The sequence below is a fragment of the Phalacrocorax carbo genome, chromosome 1, assembly GCF_963921805.1.
Source record: "Phalacrocorax carbo chromosome 1, bPhaCar2.1, whole genome shotgun sequence".
NCBI lineage: Eukaryota > Metazoa > Chordata > Aves > Suliformes > Phalacrocoracidae > Phalacrocorax > Phalacrocorax carbo.
Window position 1 is genome coordinate 143280194 of NC_087513.1, and position 22003 is coordinate 143302196.

Consider the following 22003-nt stretch of genomic DNA (forward strand, 5'->3'; position numbering starts at 1 on the left):
AGAGTAACTTGGATCTAGATGAGTATAAAAGAAAAAAAAAAATCTGTTTAATGTAACTGTGAGCCACTCTAAAAGTCTGCAGATTTTCCTGTCATTGCCCTCATTTTCTCAGTGTAATAGGGTTTTTGCTAAAGGACTGAAGAGTTAAAAGGAATTTAATTGCTGTGTAATAAGCCTTATCCTTCAGTGAGGTACTTCATTGAAGCTAGACAGTGAGTGTTTTGTGACAGAAGGAAAAACTGAGGGGGATGGGAGGAGGAGGAAGCTACAAAATGACCACGGCTGGCCTCTCTGCATTCCTCTAAGGCTTGCTTTTTTAAAATTGGAAGCTGCTTTTATAGATGCTCCTCCAAACAAGTTTGTTTTTTTCCATACTGTCCCATTTAGACTTTGGAATGCATGTACGAAAGGGCAGGCCCCCAACGTGACTTTCCAATCTGTTTTTGCGATTCCAGCCAAGTTGCCTTTAATGTATGGAGCAGGCGAAGTTGAGCTGACTCTCCTATAATATCAGAGAACTCGGGCACAGCTGCTGCTTTAAGTGGCACTGTGTGATAATACAACAGCTCTGCTATTTACTGGGACTCAAGTGCCTGGACTGGCACACAGACATTATATGAAATCCGAAAGCATGAGGATAAAGGAGATTTCTTTGCGGCAAGATCCTGATCTAAGAAAGGAGTTGGCATTGCTAGCTCGAGGATGTGATTTTGTTTTACCTTCTAGATTTAAGAAGAGACTGAAGGCTTTTCAGCAGGTCCAGGTTTGTCTTTCAGTTCTTATGCAATTATTGTTGTCACTTGTATCTTCACAACCACACAAATTGCAGGAAATACGCACAAGTTCTTCCTCAGCTAGCAGAATTTTGATAGTCTGATGTCTGATTTTTCTGTGTTTTAGAAGACTGCAGGTAGTTTTCTGCAAACAAAACATGAGGAGAGTTTACTGAAGTATGTAGTGTAGATAAAGTACGGTATTTGCACAGCGGCATATGCAGTGGAAAGTTGGCGTGCTTAATGCTGTTAGATTTTTAAAGACTGTTTTCCTTAATCTGCATAATAATTTGCATGCATTTCCCCAGGGTTTTTAATTTACTTTTTACTGAAACAGGACATATAAAATAAACTGAAATAGGCTGTAACTTTACTAACTCCAATATAGGATGTTAAACGGTGTGCTTTTATACTTACATGATGACCCTGAATTCCTTTAGATTATGTTTATTTTGGACTTTGTATTTGGATGAGATCAGTTGTTGCTACATGGTCTACGCATGTGCCCCTGCTGTTTGCAGTAGTGAGTTAAATCCACCATTTTAAAGTGAGCTTGTAATTGAGAATAGAAGCATTTGCAATATATAATTAGAAGGAAAACTTCTTACAGAGTGAATGTTCAAAGAAGTTATCTTTTGGGGAAGGGGGGAAGTGTACAACTGTTTTACTGGAGAAACTGAAAATTGGTATTTCTTCAAACATGCTTATATTTAAGGCTTTTGGTGGTACGTGAAAGCATTCACTTTGTCCTTACCTCACCCTCACTTCAAATTTGTGTACTAAAGGTATATGAGTGATAGTATGTGACTTTTTTTACCCTTTTTTAATTAAGGAAAATTTAGCAGTTCAGTAAAAACTACATTATCTTAGGACTGCTGGCTTTTAAAATGATTCTAAATATAGCCTGCTACTTAATTTTGAATTCAGTGCACTAGTGTCCCTTTCAGGTGACCTTCGAGAGAGGGCCTTAGAGCCCTATGACCCTAAAAATGTGATAGCCTTCTGTCTTCTATATTTCAAATTTATTTTGACTGAGCTATATAAGCAATGCTTATTCATTTGTGCAAAGCATAATGCAAGTGCTGACCCTGCTGGTTTATGCCATTCAACATAAACTTGTGAATGAAACTATTTTATGACTTGAATCTTTTGTGCTGAACTGAAGAGAGAAGGAAACTTGTTGACTAGAGACAGCAGGACAAGCTAGTATTTGGGCACCTCAGAGCACGAGGCAAGTTTAGTCTAGTCATGGCATCCTGTTGTAAACAAATGCAGTATTACCTTGTGTGGTGCCTCTTGATTTGATATGCCTCTCATCGAATGATAGTTGGATCACTTGCACTTTTTCAGGGCATTTGTATGTTGAGCTAGAAAACATAATGTAGTAGGGTAATGCATATCTACTAGCAACTAAGTACTTGAGACAACAGCTTGTCCAATCTGTAGAGTTTTTTCTGGTTTGGCAAGCTGCCGGCTATAAACTTACATTGCAGACAATGAACAAACATTTTTTAAATTTTTTAACCAGACTTACACTTCTTGGGTAAATGGCAATTGTAGAATAATATATGTTAAACCACTTAATTATGTTCCAGACAAAATTCTATGGGCAAAATGGACTTAATAGGAGTATAAAACTAAAATCTGATAGCTGTCTCTGCTCAATTTGATATAGAGTATTTTCTCTGAGGTTCCTTTTTAAAATGATACTTCACTTCAACCTCATGATTTTAAGGAGACCTTTTTGAAAGTACTTTTAAAAAGTGTGCTGGTAACTGTTGGTATAGAAGATGGTGGACATTCTTTAACTGATGCTTCCTGGTAATGTTAATTTCAAGTTGTCCTTGTGGGTTAGGTGCATTTCAAAGAATAGCTATTCATCTTCTACATAATCATTGAGGAAACTTCATGTCGAAATTAAAGACTGCTTAGAGCTTTTGTGGAATAACTTGAAAAATTTTTCTCATTTCAGTTGCTAAGCTTTGTTGCCATTGGAGTTTACGACCTCCTATACCACTGTAATATTGGCTTTGAGACAAAACAGTTCATGAATGTGATGTAAAATTGGAATGCTAAAATCAAGCAGAAATGGAAGCCAATCTGTCTTTTCAATACTTCTACTACACTCATACAATTTTTTGTATCAACACAGTTTCTGTAACTAGTTAAACAAATAGCAGATTCTCCTTAAGAGATTTAGTGCTATTAAAGCTAGCCTTTTAAAAGAAAAAATGAGTAATGGTTGTGAATGAGATAACATGTGGCTCAACATCTGCTCTGAGGTGGTTTGGAGTGACTGAGTCTTCCACAGGTTCTAGGAATTCTAGGGCAGTGGATTTTTGCACAGAGCCATGTAAGTAATCTGTGTGGGTAATCCCCTGTGTTCTGGAAGGGGTGGCCGTTGGAGCATAGCAAATCAAGTTTCATTAAAATCTTTAAATAGACAACCAGTAGTGGGGTGGGTGGCTCTGGAGAGTGGTGGACAGGCTATTTCTCAGTGGTTGCATTCATTAATGGAAATTGATAAAACTGAGCAAAAGGGCTGCAAAGATCAGTTTCTCAAAAGGAAGAATAATACACAACTACTGAAATGTTCTCTATTACTTTGGGGAATTGAATTTTTGAATAGATAACTCTGCATAAAACTCAGTAGAACTTCAGTCTATCTTCTCCTGATGTTGCTTGTAAGAAAGATCATTCTTAGGTAATCTAACACCTACAGACTATAGCGAACTGGAAATGCAGCACTTGAAGAGGCACCATGTCTGTCTTGCTCATCAATTTCTCTGAAACTTTGAGAGTTTCTTCTCCCTCCCAATGTCAAATGTACTGGCAACTTAAAGATGCAAACTGAAAGGCTTATTACCTGCTGATAGCTGAGCAGAGTGTTTTAGCCAACAGCTGGTGACGTCCCCTGCCTGTCAGAGCTAGAATATAATCAGGATCACTACCCAGTCTAGGTGAGGAAAATAAGTCTGAAGTTGGAAACAAAATGATAACAGAATAAAATACATCTGTGTACAGTGACATGCTTATACCAATGTAACTCAGTGTTAGCAAAAAATACCTATTTTCCTAGTTTAGCTACTTAGAGGCCACACCATCTTGTAGAACAGTTGAGCTTCTAACTTTAAAATGAGGTGTTTTTAAAGTCAAATAAATGTGCTGAATGTGATGACTTAAAAAAGGGGGTGGGGGGGAAATGTCAAATTAACCTGCTGAATGTCAGTGCCAGAACTGAGTGCTGGCGTATTTTCTGATATTTTTAATGCATCATGCCTTTATCTGCTGTTACTATTTGGTAATTCCTGTAGTTTTGTGTGTGTCACCTCAGTGTGGAAATGGAGAACTGCTAATTCCATGACCACCTGTTAATGATACTAAATGCTGCTTATGCATGCTATTTATGTCAGCTGTATGAGAACTATTTCTTGAACTTCTACAGTGCCTCACAAGATTGGCTTTCCTTCTGAGTGAAGTAAGTTTAGCCTCTTGATCACTTTTGCACTCCTCTGTTACTGAGATGCTTCATACATACTTGTGGCATGTTCAAGGCAGCAATGAATTCAGAGCCCGTAGGTGCTAATATGTGTTGTGCTGGTGTGTGGTTGTGCTGTACTGCGCTGATTCTTCCAGTCATGAAGATAACATTCCCATTTCTGAGGTAAAATGAATTTTTAAGTGTTGAAATGAGGCAGTTGGTTTTACAATTATAGTCACAGAAGTAGGTTTTGTAACAATTAGAGGTGTCTGGCAGGCCAGCTTTCTTACTAGCATCAATTTTCTAATTTAACATCATTTGGAGACCTTTTAACACCACAGAGGGAGGACTTGAAATCCATTTTTACATAATACTTTAACATCAGGCACACAAACACTATTTTTAAAGAACAAAACCCAAGTGTTTGGGGTGGAGGAGGACAGAAATCTCATTCTGACTGTAGTTAATAGTTACACTTGATACCAGTTTTCTGGAACAGATGCCAACATTTAAGATAGAATGAAAATATCTAAGCTGCCTGCTGAGACTGGCTAGTTGAGAGGTTTTCCATAAACAGTCCACTGCTAATAGTTTGCCAGGTCTTAAGCTCTAGCCTCTTAAAGGAAGCTGTAAGCAAACTGGTAGTTTTTACCACTTCTGCAGTGGAGACTCACAATCCAAGCTTGAAATGTTTGGCTGCCCTATGGTAGCAGCTGCTTTACCTGCTTGTGGCTGGTAATAAAGTTATGCAAATATGTACTATTTCTGTAGAAAAGCTAATAGGGTGCAAGTTTATGTTACAGCTTGCTTTACTTGCTTGCATGATTTAGGAGTCTAGATGTCAGTTCCCCCTGCAGCTGTTTTTTGACCTAACAATTCAGACATCGAAGAGTTCTGATTTATTTATTTTTCCCTTGGAATAAAAGGGAATAAACTAAGTTTCACTAGCTTTTTCTCCATTTTAATATACTTCCCATGCCGTTGTAATCACTACTGCTACTAATAGTAGATGTTCTATGACTGACTACTTCGTATGCTGGAAAGCCTGAAACAGTTGGGCACATCTTGATATAAAATATCCTTCAACTTTTACAGGGTAAGTGGGATATGAGATTGTTTTTGCAGTTGTCCAAATCAGAATTTGTTGGGATGTTGTCAGACAAGAAGTTGACAGAATACTTGCTCCAGCTGTTGACTTTGCAGCTCAGTAACAAGGCTGAGATTGTTGATATTTTTCTTGTTTGAATGGGTTTTTCCTAAGCTCAACTGCACTGAGTGGTTGAAAATTGTTTTGCTGTAAACACAGAAAGATGAGAAGTTATTGCAGAGCTTAAGAATTAAGTGGATGTCTGTCTTCACCCTATTTGTTACTTTTGATGTTGAACTGGTGGCCTGTCCTGACAAGGGCTGTTTCTTGTAGAAGAATATTGAATTGCCTCGGGTGTAACTGACTGTCAGTTTTTCCCCCATTAAAATGGTGTTCTGGCACGTGTGACTACTTGCAGGTAGTGAGTCCCAGTCTGGTCCGTTGGCTGTGTACAATCAAAATGATCATGTACTAGGAGCATCTTACCAGCTTGTCTCCTGAAAACAGTTGGGGTAATAGAATAAATGGTAAAGAACAGGAGTACTGATTCAACCTACAATCAGAGTATTTTCTGAGGAAGCTGCATCTATATGACAAACTGGATATATTAGATCTGGGATACTTGATCTGATACAATTCATAAAATGGAGGCTGTTTGACAGCAACTCACAGCCGGTGACGACTATTTTTGCACCACTTATGTCTTATCACAAAATGTAGAAGTTGCCTTTCACAGGGTAGATTTTTCTGAAGAATCTTTTCTTTTTTCATTTTATAATCTGTAGCTTTTTCCTTTTGTAAATCAACAGGGCATGTGGAAGGTAAAAGTTTTGTTAGCAAATAAAGCACGTTACTGACAGACATGCATGTAATATGTAAAGGTCTCTTGCGCTTATGGCTTTGAGGGGGAGGTAACTACTTCGTCCTTTTCCATTCCATCCTCACCCCAGGGCACTTCTGAATAAATCATTAAACTGTTTAACTGTGTAACTGGGACTTCTCTGCTGAAGCTCTATGTGACTGTACAAAACACCAAACAGATGAGCTGGTTTTGGAGGTGTTTCTAGAGCAATAATATATTTGCAATAGTGTCCTCCAGTTCCCAGCATGATTTGTCTGTCAGTTATACCAAACTGCAAATCAAGAGAATCCTGGTATTACCAAAATCAGAGTTGCAGAACTTGGGTAAGAGATCTGTTAGTGCAGCACATATATTACTGACGGTGAGGACATTAGGAAGCGTGTGCTATAATGGTTAGGTATCATGCAGAAAAGTGATGCTAATTTATCTTGGATGGAGAGTTCAATCTTCACTAAACTAGTGAAAATCAGTTTTTGACCATTTGAAAACTTGCCAGTGTTTGGTTCCTTGTTGCATGCTATTTTGCATGTGTGCATGTAGTATGACTTTTCTGTGGTGACTGCACATGCTTTTAGTTGAATGTGTTTTTAGTTTTATTACGCAACGTGGTGTGTACGGTATGTATTTCATCATTTTGCGCGGAAGCTTTTCCTGGATGCTGCTACCTACCATCTCCTCCTACATGAGAAATAGTACACTATCCCAAATCGGTTTGCATAGATGGTCCAAAGTTTCCATGCTCTGCTGAAATACCGAGGCTTCAGGGGCTTTCTCTTGAGGCTTATTTTGGCTGTTTAAATATGGCTTCATGTTTAAATATGGCTTCGTTAAGTTAAAGGGGAAAAGAGTTAGAGTTGTGCCACTGTTAAAGAATTCTTTCAAAAAATTTTTTTTAGCTTTAGTAATACTTTCAGGGCTATCTGGTGATGGCCCTTACCACAGCAATTTCACTCAAACTGGGTGGGATGCTTCTTTCCCTAGCTATCATGCAATTAAGAGTAGCTAGCTGAACAACTACTTACTCTGCTGTCTTGAGACTTAAAATAAGGGGTGAAATTAGCTTCAACCAGCAAACAACTAACAAAATATTTTTTTATCTCAAAATCAGAGATTACCATACAAACAGTATTTCAGTGACAAAATAGACCTGAATTTTTTGTTAAGCTGAATTTTCAAACATTAAAATGAAGGTAGATCCTTATCCCTGCCTCTTGGTAGCCAGGGATGCTGTAGAAGGATTGATGCTTTACTGTTGAAGTTGATTTTTTTGCTATCAACATGGACCACATTACTAGTAGAGTTACTGGATGATTAAAAAAAAAAAAAACAACCCAAAAAACCCCATGCAAATCAACTAACTCTGAACTTTCTATTTGTAGTTTGACTGCTGGTTGCCAAACCAGGAAGGGATCTGCCTAACTTAGGTTGTCAGTGGATGGAAGAGGGAATAGATCAGTTAGATTCACCATTTGCTTTATCTCAGTTTACAGTAACATTTTCTGCACTGTGAGCTTCTGAACACAATAAGCTTGACTTACAGTTGAACCAACTATACAAGAGGTTTCCATCCTTAGAGCTGTTTTATATGCTCATAGCAAATAAATTGAATATACATATTAGGCCATGGAACATTAGTTTAATCCCCAACATATTCCTCTGAGTACTTCTACAAGTTGTGGTGCAAGTCTAGGGTCTTCCTTAGCCTTCACTTTTACTGTTGTAACCTCAGGAAGGATCCTGGGCTCCTGACTGCTCTGAACTTCACTGAATCTCTCTTGATTTGCTCATGGAATTGCTGCTTGCTGGAACACGTCAATCCCAGAAACTTGGGGCACTTGACTACTGCCAAAATAGGACAGAGCAACAAATGGCTCCGTTTCTAGAATAAAGTTGGTTTAGCATTGAGGATTATCATTTGCATTAATCACAAGACCAAATGACCACAGACTTTTGTAAAGAAATAGCCTTGAGAGTAAACTGCCAAGAACATGCATAAGTGGGATGAGAATGATAGCAGACAAGCTGTGTAAAACTGAGACGAGTGTACAACCTGGTGCATAGGCAGGAGACGCAGACATGTTTGGTTGGAATTTGAAGGTGAAAAAGGAATTGCGAACTGGAACACCAACTGCCTTGTGAGGGTTGCTGAACCCTGCTCCCATGTGTTAATTCAGGTGACCAGTATGTATAAAATCAGAAACAATGTAGCTTGAATCACTTTCTCTTCTAGTGGTATATGGCTAGAACTTTATGGAAAAGTGTATTTATTTTTCTGTTTCCTTCCCCTCATTATAGGACAAATTTTAAGTGACTGCAGCCTGAACTGATATCAATTAAGGCTAACAGCAAAAGTAAGCTAGTCTGAAACTGCATCAGTGTTAAAATTAATAGATGTTTATCTCTTACTGTGGAAAGAGGAGCATGTATGATAAAATTAGTCTCTATAGTACATCCAAAAACAGCTGCCAGACAATGACTGAAGGATAGCAAACTGAAGTCCAGGACAGGGAGAAGCAACTGGGACTAAAAGGTTTGCCTGAGGAAAGACTTATGCTAAGAACAAGTGTTGGGGTATATATGCATAGTTTCATTCTCTGTAGGTGTGTCTCTGAGCTTGATCATTCACATATGTTTTAACTTTCTGTCCAAGTTAGGTAAGATGAATCAGGATCTTAGCATGGTTTTAAGTTTAATGAAATCTTATTTCAAACGAATCTGCCACAGTATTACTCTAATCTTCCTGGTGTTGGCATCAGAACCATGTTGCTTCTAAATGGAATCAACTGTGTGGATTGGATGAGGACAAACAGTGGTTTTTTACCTTTACTTTTTAGCTGTCTTGGTGACATGAGGCAGTTCACCATACTGTTTCACTATCACTAATACTGACAGACGGGTTGGTAAACTGTATGCAGGAGTAGGGGAAGATGCAGGTGAACTGTGGTATAGCTTGCCTTATGCCATGCTGTGAAACTTCATTATTAAGATTTCAGATTAAATTACTGTTTTCAAGCTATTTTTCAGGGAAACAGCTAGGTTTTAGAGAAATCTAATTTGGAAAAAAAAAAAAAATTTTGAAAGCTTTAAGTTGACAGAGGATCATCTTTCACAGAGGAAAGAATACTGTTAAGCATATGAAGCTGTATGGGAAATGGTACAGTCAGTGAACTCTTGCAGTAATAAATCTGTCTTCTTAGTTTGGCTAGAAAGAGGCTAATGAAGAGCATAAAGAAATTATGATTTCTCCTCGTTCTCTGTAACTGAAGTAACTGGAATTCTGAATGTCTACCACAAGGTCAGGAGAGCTGGTGTTACAGAAGAGGTGTTTCTCTGGGCTTGTCATGAGGGAAGTTCTGGTAGTAAGCTTGCTTTACCCATGCTGAAGGAGGCTTTTGAAGGCACTTTAACCTGCCAAAGTATTTGAGGCGTTGGAACAGATTTTTTTTTTTAATTAATGTCTTTTTCCTTCCCGATAAGACTGAACCTGCTTCTAGACAATAGTAGCATAAATCCATTACCTGGTGTTTTCAAGATTTAAGTTCCATAAAACTACTGATCCTGTCACCTGATTATCTAGAGGGAAATGTTGAGTTTCACAGCACAATCAAATCAGTAGTAAGTTAGAGAAGAAATATTCCTGAGACTATTGGTCAGGCTTGGACTGATGGCTGTGAAAAGAACAGACAGGAAGGTTGGTCAGGTGCTCCTAAGCCTGCTTACTGATAACACTTTCTTAGATTCACAATTACTATTTCATTTTGATAGATTGTAGGGCACCTTGTATTCTGTAAGAACTGACTTGAGTTTAATAAAGGAGAGACTTTTCAAATAAAAAATAAAATAGTGTAGCATAAGCTTTGAATTTTCAAGTTCGTGTGCTAAACATGCTTGAGTCTCGTCGCTACCATCCTGTTGCCCTTTGGGTCTCTATGTTGACTTTTATTTTCTATTGTGTATCAGGGAACTTGATGGCCAATCTGCTTTTGTTATTGAGTGATTTATAAGCATTGTACATGGGTGGTTGCAGGGATATTAGGATTTAAAAGGCTGAATATTGTACCTCTGCAGAAAATCCCCCTAGTTTATCAGGCACTCTGTTTTACCCAGGTAACATTAGCATGAAGGATGATCTATAAGAATAGAAGACCCCAGCTACTGGAGAACTAGATTAATTCATGCATTGCACATTTGAAAAGTAGTGTAACATTCCTTTTTTTTAATTCCCTGGTTAAAAATACTAAGGATTTGAACCAATTTTACCTATTTGATAGGTAAAAATCTCTTTATAGTATCTTCAGTATTTAATAAAATTTTTTGTTTGGAATTGTGATATACCACTTCTTAGTAAAAACTTAATGTGAAGTTGGCTCTAAATGTAAGATAGAAGGTTTTTGGGTCCTATTGTCTTGACCCTGTTGTATGTATTCTGTTGACTTTTTTCTAATATGGACATCCTTATGGAAATTCATGTCAAATAATACAGCAAGAGCTGAACACTAACTCTGTAAATGTACTTTAAATGTTGGGGTGTTTTTTTGAGAAACAGGTATAACAAATGTTGGTGTCTGTCAGATATTAGAAAGCATCAGCATCTCTGAATGAAGTTATTTTTTTCTGTAGTCATGTCACACCAATGCAAATATCTAATCAGTTCAATAAGCTTGTGTCCTAATGCTAAGTTGTATAAAAGATATTACATTCATAACTCTATTTACCTTGTTTCCTTTTCCAGCAAGTCCTTTTTAAGGTTGTACTCGCTTGCATTTGAACCCACATATTCAACCCCTCTGTGGGGTTCAGCACTTCTGGGTGATAGTCTCTATGTGCAGATGTAGATCTAGACTTGACTGAGTATACAGTCTTAAAATATCTGGGAACGACCACCACCTTACTCTATATTTCAGAAGTATATCCTGTAGTTGAACGACTCCATCATAGTGGCAGCTCTTTCAGTTGAGAGAGAGGGAAAAGGGCACCTCATTTGAAAATCTGTGTCTTCATTTTTTTATTAGAACCAAGTTAGTGCTGAGTGCAACTCATCTGTTGGTAGATATAAGGCAACTATCAAGCAAGAAGACCAAACTTCTCTTTGGAGTGAGGTGTATCCATGTTCTCTAGCACTTACTAATATATTGCTGTATTGGAATTACAATAATGGTTTCATTTTCCATTCACTGGCAGCAGCTGGAAAAGTATCTGGAGAGCTGCAAAATAAAATGGGAAATTTTCACTTTGAACAGTGACCCCATTGAGATATAAATTTCCTTTATAAATTATAAACTTTATAAACTTCCTCCTTTGTAAAACTTAAAGCAAAGAAGTGTTGGATAACTGTGGACAGGCTGTATACGTCAGGAATGAAAACTGGTTACGTATTAAAGGTTTTCTTGAATTCTCTTATAGACAAATCTTACATAAGTCTGTTTACATTATTAGAAGCAAGGAATTTTCAAGGAGTCCTCACTTCCCATCTCTTACGTAAAACTTAAACTGCAGTGGCGACTTTACAATACAGTTACAGATTCTGGACTTTACATATGCTTATTGCAAAGGTTATTGTACCATTCAGTCCTGATGCTGCAGCACACATCTGCTTGTATGAGTTATTTACTATTTGTTGTGCTATTTCTTGGCAAGATACAGTGAAAATCTTCACTTACCAAAGCAGTCTCTTTTGTCAGTTTAGCTTACTGGTACCAGTATTAAAGGTTCTAACTTAAAGCCATAGTAAAATACAGCTCACTTTCTAAGTGTTAAATTGACCACTGAAATGGAATAGTTGTGTAAAAAGAACAACGGACTGTTGTAGGTTTTCAATTCAAAGGTTTGATGTTAGCAGTTCTTCTTAATGAAGAAATTCTGTGGTTAAAGTTACAATTAATTTTAGAACAGCTTAATCTCACACAATTAGTGCATTTTAATTGCCCTGAAATAACAGAACTTACTTTTCATCAGCTATACAGGATGTGCATCTACAGAAGTAACTAGCTGAATTTATGGAAGTAGTGGAGCTTTCAGAGCCCTTTTAGTATCACACATTGCTTCATTTGAGCATGTACAGTGGAGCAGCCGTTGTACAAGGAGCCTTTCGGTTGTCGGATGGCATTCAGGGTGAGAGAAGAGGAGAATCGCTGGCCTTTCTTGGGAAGGTGAGGGAGAGACAGGAGATGTAACACTGACTTTATAGTGCATTAATTAGAGCTGATAGTTTTGGATGACCTGTTTCTTTCTTTGGTACAGGCTCTTATCGCTCTGTTGACTGACATTAACAGTACAATTCAGTTGTCCTATTGCAAGTTGCTAGTGGCATTTAAGAAACATTAGTGTGGTCAGAACATGCGCGCAGCAGATGCAGAGCGAGAGCTGTGCTCTGAGCTGGCTGCTGGATACCATGTGGAATATTCAAGGACATTTTGGGTTGCGTCCTAGGTGGTATTCTCACTAGAAGCCTGTATAGGCACCAAATCTATTGGAAATGATTGTGAAGTGGTCATACACTTTCTAATGCTAATGAAGCATTTTTATAGTTTCTTCTTTCACTGACTTTGAGAAACCAGCATGTAGAAATGGGCAACATCTTTCAATATAGGGAGAGTTATTTTGTCTTGCAGTGAGAGGTTTGTATTCTATACTTAGGTTTAGAGTTGAATGAATATACTGTCTTACAGATTAAACACTTTTACACTAAGCATGCTGAATCCAAAGTCATGCTTGAACATAGCATTTTTATTTTAGAAAAATATCTTTTTTACCTATATGTCTGTCTTCAGTTCTGAATCTATAGCTTAACTTCTTCATAATCATGGTCTGGAACATGTTTACAACAGATAAAAAGATGAAAAATAAATAAATACCCTTTATTGTATAACTGTCTTAAATAGCACCAAAGGAAGTTACAGATACTAGCATAGGTCTTACTACAAATCCTGAACTGAGATCCACACGTGCATTTAAGAACAGCTTTTAAGCTGGGCTAGTGGAAGTCATTTATTGTGTACTCTGGGGTATGTGAAGTAAACTAGTAGATTCTGAGAAAATATAAAGTTTCTGATGAACAAATAGTTCTGTTGATAGCTTCTCTTCTTCTTTTGGGACCTCTTCCAATGTAGTCTTCCCGCTGCCTTGACCTTTCCTTCTAAAAGAAGTTTTTTAAATCTGAGGCTCTAAATTTTCCTAGCTGTGGATTTTCAAAATGCTTTGTCTGTCTATACTAAGGTTTCCTGAAGTACTGATTTACTTCATGTTACCTGAAATGTTCAGGGGATGTTAGTAGTCCATAATTGACACTTAGCCTCTCTCAGATGAGGCACACCTCGTCGGGCACCCCTGAGAACTGGAACTCCTGCCGCTTCGGTCGCAATTTGAGCAGCTCATGTGGGAGTGGCTGTCCAGGCAGATCTTGTAAATGGGGAAAAGGTGAAGGAAAATAAAATAACCTTACTGTTTGGAATGAATGTAAGAGTTTGATTTTAATTTTTTTTAAAGTAAAAGATGGTTTGATTGCCAGTGCTCAAAAGCCTGCTAGCTATCCGACTGTGTGGTACTAGTCCAAAGGTCTTTAGGCTAGTTTTGCATACAGTAACTGCTAGGGCTTTACTCAAGTGCTGATGCTGGGTTTCTAAAATAAAACAAGGTGTTAATCCAATCATATACACTATTTGTAGTGCTGGTGGTAGTGTTACTTAGAGAATAAAATGTTTCTGTCTTTAGACTTCCAAACTTTTGGGAAATATATGGTTGGAAGGGATTTTTGGTGCCTGGTGGTACTTTTGTTCTAAGCTCATGCCTTTTTAGTGGGACCACTAAACTAATGATAAGGTGTCAAATGTTGGCATTTACAGGATTATTAGAAAATGACAGACATTGAGTTTAAGTGTCACAGATTCAAGGTAACTTATTTCTCTGTGAAATAAAACTTGTAGCTCCATTGAGGTAATTCTGCAGCTGTGAACAGGCATGCTGGCTCAAAAAACGCAGAGGAGGAGAAAGATGTTAAGTCAGGCTTTTTTAGCGTGTGTAGCATTCCAGTGAAGGCTCCTGTTGGAACCCTGCAAATTAAAATCTGCTGTCCATAAGCATCTAGCTCTTTCACTGTCTTAAGGGAAGATTTTGATTGTGGTAGGAAAGCTGGTATCTTTACAGGCACTTTTACAAAGGTCATAAGGAGTAAAATGAAGGTTGGGGTTTTTGGGTGGGTGTTTTTTTGTTTTGGGTTCCCCCCCTTAGTTCTGGTTGGAAATGAGAGATGGAATTCAGGGCCTTGAACATATTTAACACTAGGAAGAGCCACCTTATAGCATTAACCATTGTTTTTACATTTGAACAGTGGCCTTGAGATTAAAGACTTCCTGTTTAATTGCTAGTTTGAGTTGCCACATAACTGTCATTATTTTGCTTGTTATCTTTGTTTCTCTGCCTTACTGGACTTTATTTTGGAAACTAAGTACAAGGTAAATTCTTCCTTACTGAAGCTAAATGCATTTAAATAACTAATTACTGGCCATCTATATTTTTTAGTAGTGTGGTATGCCACAAATTCTGGAGAAACAGATTTCTAAGCTTTCATGCCATAATCATGTACAGTTTACCAGAAAAATCCCTCTGCAGGAATCATTTATTCCATTATAAAATCTAGCATTTTTTTAGGATCGGAAAACCCCCAAACCATCTTCACTGTAACTAAATTAAACAGGTTGGTGGTTTGTAACAAAGTTGTCATGCTTATTTGAAAGCTTTGAAGCTGTAAAACTAAAAATATTTCATGACCTGTCTGTTAAGCTAGAAGTTGAAGTTTTTTCTTCTGAAACTGATAATACAACGTGAATTATTTCAGATATCTCCAAGAAGCTGTCTAGTGTATTAATCATGAAACTTGATATATTGAAGACTGAAGTTGTTTTTATTAAATTTTTATTATCCTAGAAATCTTTTTCCAAATGATAGTGTTTTTGAAATTTATTTTCTAGTGTGCTCTCTTTCTTAAAGAGCTTATTCAGCCTATTATCAGAATTCTTTCTGAAGGTGTGTTGTAACATAATACCAAGAGATTCAAGTCACCCAAGGATGACTGTTATATGTGATTTCACTGTACCTGACTGTCAAATGTGTATTTATCTATTTAGGTTCAGACAAAGAAGGAAGAAACTTTGCCACCATCACTTAGTCAAAACATTCCAACTTTCTATTTTCCTCGAGGATGTCCTAAGGAAAAAGTGAATATAGATGCTGTGATTGCCAAAATTGAGAGAACTTTCTCTGAGTTTCCAAATGAGAGGGCAACGTTAGAAGACATGGGGAAGGTTGCAAAGGTGAGACCTTGCTGTCTCTGCTTTTAGTACTGTACACCTATGGAAAGGAAATATGAGTTCTCTGTACTTTGTTTTCTTGCATTATGTGTTTTCATCTTCTAAAAGGTAGTACCATTAAGATATCATAGTCAACACTGACAGCACAGCTGTGTGTGGAAATCTTTGTTAGCTGTGTCTCAAATGGCCCTACATTTTGCTTACAAAAAGAAACAAACATTAAAACAAAACTTGAACTATGGTTGGGTTTTTTTAGTTGAATAAACAACCAAATACTGAAGGGCACATTGTATGTTGTTCTGCGTTCTGATTTGACCAACTGACTTAAGGCAAAAGCACTGTTAATACGCATTCTGTTTTCAGGCATCCACACTGTTTTTTTTTTTTTCTCATTTGGCAGTGTCAGAACTTCCATTGTAAAGACATTGAAAAACAGAATGGCTTGGTAACTTGAGATTATAGCCCTCTAGTTATTATTGAAGAGCTAATTCAGAGTTACAGTAGAGTGACAAAATACTGAGCTTAGCAGCAAATATATCTTAATTTCTGTGTAACGGACAATAAGCTAGTTAAATTAAACTTCCATTTCCATTTTGCTATATCGAATTAACACTTGAAATATTACCAAGACCATGACTTGCAGTGATGAGTCTCAGGTGTTCTCATCCTTGTTCCTGTCACTTTGCATTTAAAGTCCAGGGTCTCGAAAATAGAAGCAAAGACGTTTAACAAGAGCAGGGCTGCAGGTTCAGAAACTCCTTGTTCGCCTCACCAGAAGTATTTAACTGCTAAACTGAATGATAGGATTCCTGCCTTCCACAGCTCCTTTCCACATAGAAATGATGAGAGGTAGAAGAGACCCTCCCTCTCAGCACCTACAGTTCTCAGTCACCTACAATTCAGCGATGAAAGGGTCTCTCTTGAAGCACAGGGAAAAGCCTGTCATTCTGAGGACTGTATTCATCAAACTCAGTTTTTCTTATTTTTTAAAGTACTGGTTAAACTGTTGCATGAGAAGTAACTGTCTTTTTGCTGCAGGGACCTTAAACGTCTTGCAGTATTCACAATCTTATTTGAGATCCACATGAGATTCTCAGAGGTGCTGGCACGTCTGGCTACTCCGAGTCATAGTCAGTTTTAGGTGAGAGAAGGAGACTTAACTGTTACAACTGAGGCAGCTTGGAGCAGACAGAGAAGCAGCACTGTAGGTATATGTGGGAGCATTGAAGTTGTGAAGGTGTAACTGTTGGGTATCCTGAAGCAAGATACTGCTGCTCAGGGCAGGCTAGCCTGCTACTTAAAATTGGATAGAAGATGTGCCTACATACTATGCAAGGATGCAGATGAGTTGAGCCATCCTCTGAGCCGGACAAACATAAACTTGCTCCAGTTCAGAAGTTGTATAACTGTGCTGTCTTAAGCTCAGCTTAAAGATATTCAGCCTTTTAGCAAAGCTTATTAGCATGGACTCTGTTCAGCCGCTTGGAGCATGGACAGAGCAGGCATGTAACTGTGTTCATCTATTAGGAACGCTGCAAGTTGCCCTATGTTTTGCTTTCCACTTCTGGATTTCAGCCTAAAGCAGTTGCTTAAAATTAATTATTTTGGAAGGTGGAATTGGTTTCAGAAACAGTTTTAAAAAATCTGTGCCTTAAGCTTTTCTTCTTTAGACTTTGAAAAATTAAATTTTACGAGATTTATAAATGAGGGAATAACCCTCAGATAAGCAATCAATGAACTGACTTGATGTATACTTTAATTCTAGGCTTGTGAATGCCCACTTTACTGGAAAGGTCCTTTGTTTTATTGTGCTGGAGGTGAACGAACAGGATATGTGTCAGTTCATAAATTTGTTGCAATGTGGCGGAAGTAAGTAGATTACTTTTTTTAGAAGTACTGCATTTTTTAATTGAAACGTGATATTTTAAACTCTGACTGGATTCCAATCCATAAAGGGGAGTAAAACACTTTCCCATAATCAACCATTGACAACAAATTTGTGTCTGGGAAAATGTAAATCATCGCTTTAACATAAACAAACAAATCTTTATTTACAGTGTTTATAGATTTTTAAAGTGTTTGGCAAATGACTGGCTGTTTATGGGAAAGAGGAAACTGTGGCCCGAACTTGTACGTGCCACTTCTGGACAAAAAGGTTTTTCTTCTTTCTAGTGCTCCTTCCAGTTCTAACTGAAAAATGTCCTTTCATGTAATCAATAACATGGTGTACACACCTCCTTTAGTGTAAATGTACAAGACAGTACTGCTTTGATATGTCCACTTGGACTGTAGTTTGACATTCGAAATTGGCTTTTGAATTAAATGTTGTTGTTGCAATTTCTTAGGCCTTGCTCTAGGGTGTCCGTACAAGGTAGTATGAGCAATTTTCTGTGTAGAGTATTAAATGGAAATATTTCAATTTCAGAATACTTCAGACCTGCTACGATGATGCTGCAAAGTTTGTTCATCTTCTAATGAACCCTGGATGCAACTACTTGGTGCAAGAAGACTTCATTCCTTTTTTACAAGTAAATTGCAACTGAAACTAGTTCTCGAAACACAACAAAATTATAAGCTGGCAAAGCCCTGGGGGTTTTTTGTGGGTTTTATTTTGGTTGAGCTAAACATACTTTTCATGGGCTTCATTAAAGTTGATTGATAATATTTTATATAAGTCACTTTGTACTGTCCACTGAGATGCTAGTGAGTGACTGACTTTACAATTAATCATATAAGATGAGCTCTTTAAGAGCTACAGTAAGATGCATGGATTTAAAATTTCTTGTAGGAATACCACATATATCAGAGACTCCTTATGGTTTAGAAAAACAGCTGAAGTTATTTAAGTCAAGGAGGCCATTTGGCAGGCAAAGGAGAAGTGGCGTGTGAGTTCAAGACCTAATACAATCTCTGTCAAAGAGCAGCAAACGCCACCTTTACTAATGAATTAATAAAACCTAAATTCGCTTTTACTGAATCAGTCAGCCACAAAATTACAAGCTACAATGATCAGCAGTGTTCAAAGTCTTCATGCCATCTAAAATACAGGAAAGCTTTTGTTTGTCTTCTTTAAAAGATAATTTTATTTTTAAAAAGTCAGCAGTGTTATTTACATGAAATATGTTCTAAACGCAGTTATCATTAATGATTGTAGTAGTTTATTTGAACTGTTTTGGTTAAGGAAGTATATGTGCTATTTTGTGCTAATTGCTTTATATAGTCACTAACGAATACCGTTTGGGATATTCTATTCCTTTTTTTTGTAGGATGTAGTGAATAGTCATCCTGGCCTATCATTTTTAAAAGAAGCATCTGAATTTCATTCTCGGTATATTACCACAGTAAGTGACTTTTATTTGGAAAAGCTATTTCTTGTTAACCAAGTAGGAAAATTGAAATTAAGTCAATATGTATAAGCATCTTTGTCCCTAGAGAAAAGCTGAGTATGCTGTCAGTCTTCATTTCTACATAACTAGAAATCTTGTGAAGACTCAATTTCTTAAGGATCATAGTTTTGCTTAGAATTTATAAGAAATTGCTGAACTTAATACTAATTGTAATAATGTAAGAGAAGTTAATGAACATCAAACAAAGAGCAGACTATCTTAAGCACTTGGTTGTGGCAATAGACTACTCACTACAATCTTGACCTTATTCTGGGTTTAATTAAATGGAATTTTGAATGAAAGGTCTATAGTAATGTGATTATGTTCAGTATTAAGTAAAAAAAGATAATATTGAAGCTGCTTGCTACTGTCCTCTCTGGGGATTTTTTCTTTCTAAGTAGGTTTTATACACAGAGTTCCATTTCTCTCTTCCTAGGGTTATGGGACTGAAGTATTCTTTCTGTACCTAAGGGAAAAATCAGTGACATTAAATTGTCTCAACTGTAGACTAGACAGCTGATTCCACTGAAGTCTCAAAATATGAAAATTCTTCAAAATGACCTTCGGTTCACTTCCTTTGTGCAAGTGGAAAATAGCTTAATGAATATTTTCCAACAAAAACTGTGCAGAGTTGATTGTCCTTTTATCCAGCTTATAGTTTGACCCAGACCAAAACTGTAGAAGCTTTTTTGAAAACATTTCATTTTTGTTCCTCGTATCCTTCTTAGAGACTACCAGCTTATCAAATATGTCCTGCTGCATTACGTTTTGCTGCTTCTTACAATGATTCTGTGAGCTCCCAGAACTTTCTTGTCAGATGTGACTGAAGGAAATGTTCTGCCTGCGAGTAGTCTTCTTTCTTAATGGATTCTGGGTTGTATCAAAGCCTGCTCCACTTAAACTTGTGAAAGCTTGCTGCCTGTCCTGAAGGACTGTAGAAGGGAAAAGGTCCTACCCTTTCCAGTTACTTTTCTTTGGAGGAACAGCTTACTTGAATAAGACCAGAGTCTAGCAATATTGAATAAACTAGTGCTGGCCACTAACCAAATTTAGTGTAGTCTTCTACAGAAATCAGTGTTTAACCAAAAATCCCCAAAGTAAACTAGTGTTGCTATGAATTTAGCAACAAGGGTTGGAATACTGTTCTGCAGATCAAGAAGTGACAGGACCACTCTCTACCCTTGTCATATTTTAGGATGGAGTAACTGTTGCCCAATACAGTCTTCTAAAGTTCTGTCCTGCAAATTTTAGTAATAATTATAGATGATTTTCTCTAAGGTGAAATAAGGCACTTCATACCTGTATTCAATGTTTTATCTTGCTAAATGAAGCTTTATCTATATTGTGTAAGCACTGCAGTTAAGATTAATGTCTGTTCATGCACACTTGCAGTTACAAATTAAATGATCCATTCTTCTGCTGTGTTTGTATATACATACATGTGTACATATATGTATGTATGCATACACTGCCTACATCTCTTCAGTGAAGCAAGTGTCTTGTAAGTGTTCCTCACCCATGGAGGCAATCTATTCTGTCTGCTAGGCTATGGTATAGGTTGGCTGGTCAGTCTAGTGGTAAGGTTTGGTATGTATGTCCAAGATAGAGCTGAAATATTAAAAACACTTGCCCTGACAAATGAGATACTACATTTAATCTGCAAGTATGTTATGTATATATCTGAACTATGAATTCTTGAAATTGTAATCTCTGTTGCACCGTTTCCTCTTCATTCTGACAAACCACTGTGCAGCATAGTAAAGAAGGCAATTCTCTGACAATTTGCGTAACTCTGCTTTGATTCACTTTAGAAAACCATTTTTTAAGTCTGTTCTCAGTTGTCTTTAGCAAACATTCAATTTTGTTTTTATTTTTAGACCAGTTAAATGTATAACAGATGAGATAATGACATGCAGATGGATTAAGTTGCAAAGCTAAGGCAAAACCTTTTTAGAAAAAATTGCTTTGTAGTATAAGCCAAAAATAGGCCTTCCCTAAACTCACAATTAGAATTGAGCTAATTAAGTTTCAGAAGTAGGCGAGTCTATTCTCCTTTCTGGACTTATTGAACCAGCTGTTCTTTTTCAAAGTAAGAGCTGCAGAGCTCACTGCAAGCTACAGTTTAAGCTTTATTTTTACATGTTATGAATAAATTACTTTTCTATTTGTAATTTAGAAATGATTGGTTTGTTTAAACTATCGATTTACTGCAGTTGAAGTCTGAAGTGATTAAAAACTTAAATAATAAAGTCTTAGTTTGGAAGAGGTTTTATTTGGGGAACAAGGATTCCTAAAGAGATGGTTCTTTTAGCTAGTAACTACTGTGCTGCAAATGAAATGCTACACATGCAATATTTGGTCTTGCTAATTAAGCAGGTATAATCAATCTCTAATTAAGCAATTATAGTTCATAATATGTTTTGGTGGTTTTTTTGTCTGCTTTATTAGTGGTGAATGACTAACTTGTATATCTGGCTGACTTAAACTATTTGGGGTGAGGACTGAATTCAGTTAAGAAACAGGGAAAACATATTTTGGTCTTATGTTTATAAACTAAAACTAAGCAAATTTTGCTGAATGGATGAGTTTACCAAAACAATGTACATGTAAAACTGATTTAAACAAAGGTGTTGGATACTCAGCTGGATTTGTTTCTGGTTCCAATATCAGTTATGGCACAAGAAGTAGTCATCTTTCTTGCATAGGTGGTATTTTTTTGATCTAAATGTTAGAAAACATTTTTGTACTACTCCTAATACTATGAACGGGCTTTTTCAAGTAACATTAAATAGAATAAAATAAAATAGGGAAAAACTTACTTCCTGCAGGTGCAGAGAGAATATTTCTGTCGAATGTTGATTTGTTGTATTTGCAGACTTCCGAAGGAGCAACATCCCCCGTACTCTGATCCTTAAGGAGTCCCAATTACATATCTGTAACTTCATTTATGAAGTAAAATATTCTTAAATATAGGTCTTTAAATCTGAAGTAAGGAGATATATTAATATGTTTATTAAATGATATCCTATAGTTCTGGAAGACTGGGAAGCGGTGACCTTGCCAATAGACATATTTGGATAGCACACAAGTATTCGGCAACTTTATTGTG

At 37.0% G+C, this 22003-nt stretch overlaps 1 protein-coding gene across 2 annotated transcripts in view; it reads left to right on the forward strand.

The window, feature by feature from the left end:
• The window catches only part of PPP2R3B (protein phosphatase 2 regulatory subunit B''beta), a 51636-nt gene that overhangs the window by 15261 nt on the left and 14372 nt on the right, over positions 1 to 22003 (forward strand). The window contains exons 1-5 of one of the 2 annotated variants that reach the window (XM_064437864.1): positions 318 to 763; positions 15326 to 15511; positions 17274 to 17377; positions 17934 to 18036; positions 18775 to 18849. In XM_064437864.1, coding sequence (XP_064293934.1) covers positions 617 to 763; positions 15326 to 15511; positions 17274 to 17377; positions 17934 to 18036; positions 18775 to 18849 — 615 coding nt within the window. In that variant the 5' untranslated portion in view covers positions 318 to 616. Of the gene's footprint in view, positions 1 to 317; positions 764 to 15325; positions 15512 to 17273; positions 17378 to 17933; positions 18037 to 18774; positions 18850 to 22003 lie in introns of those variants that run through there. The other variant, XM_064437856.1, reaches the window with a different exon arrangement.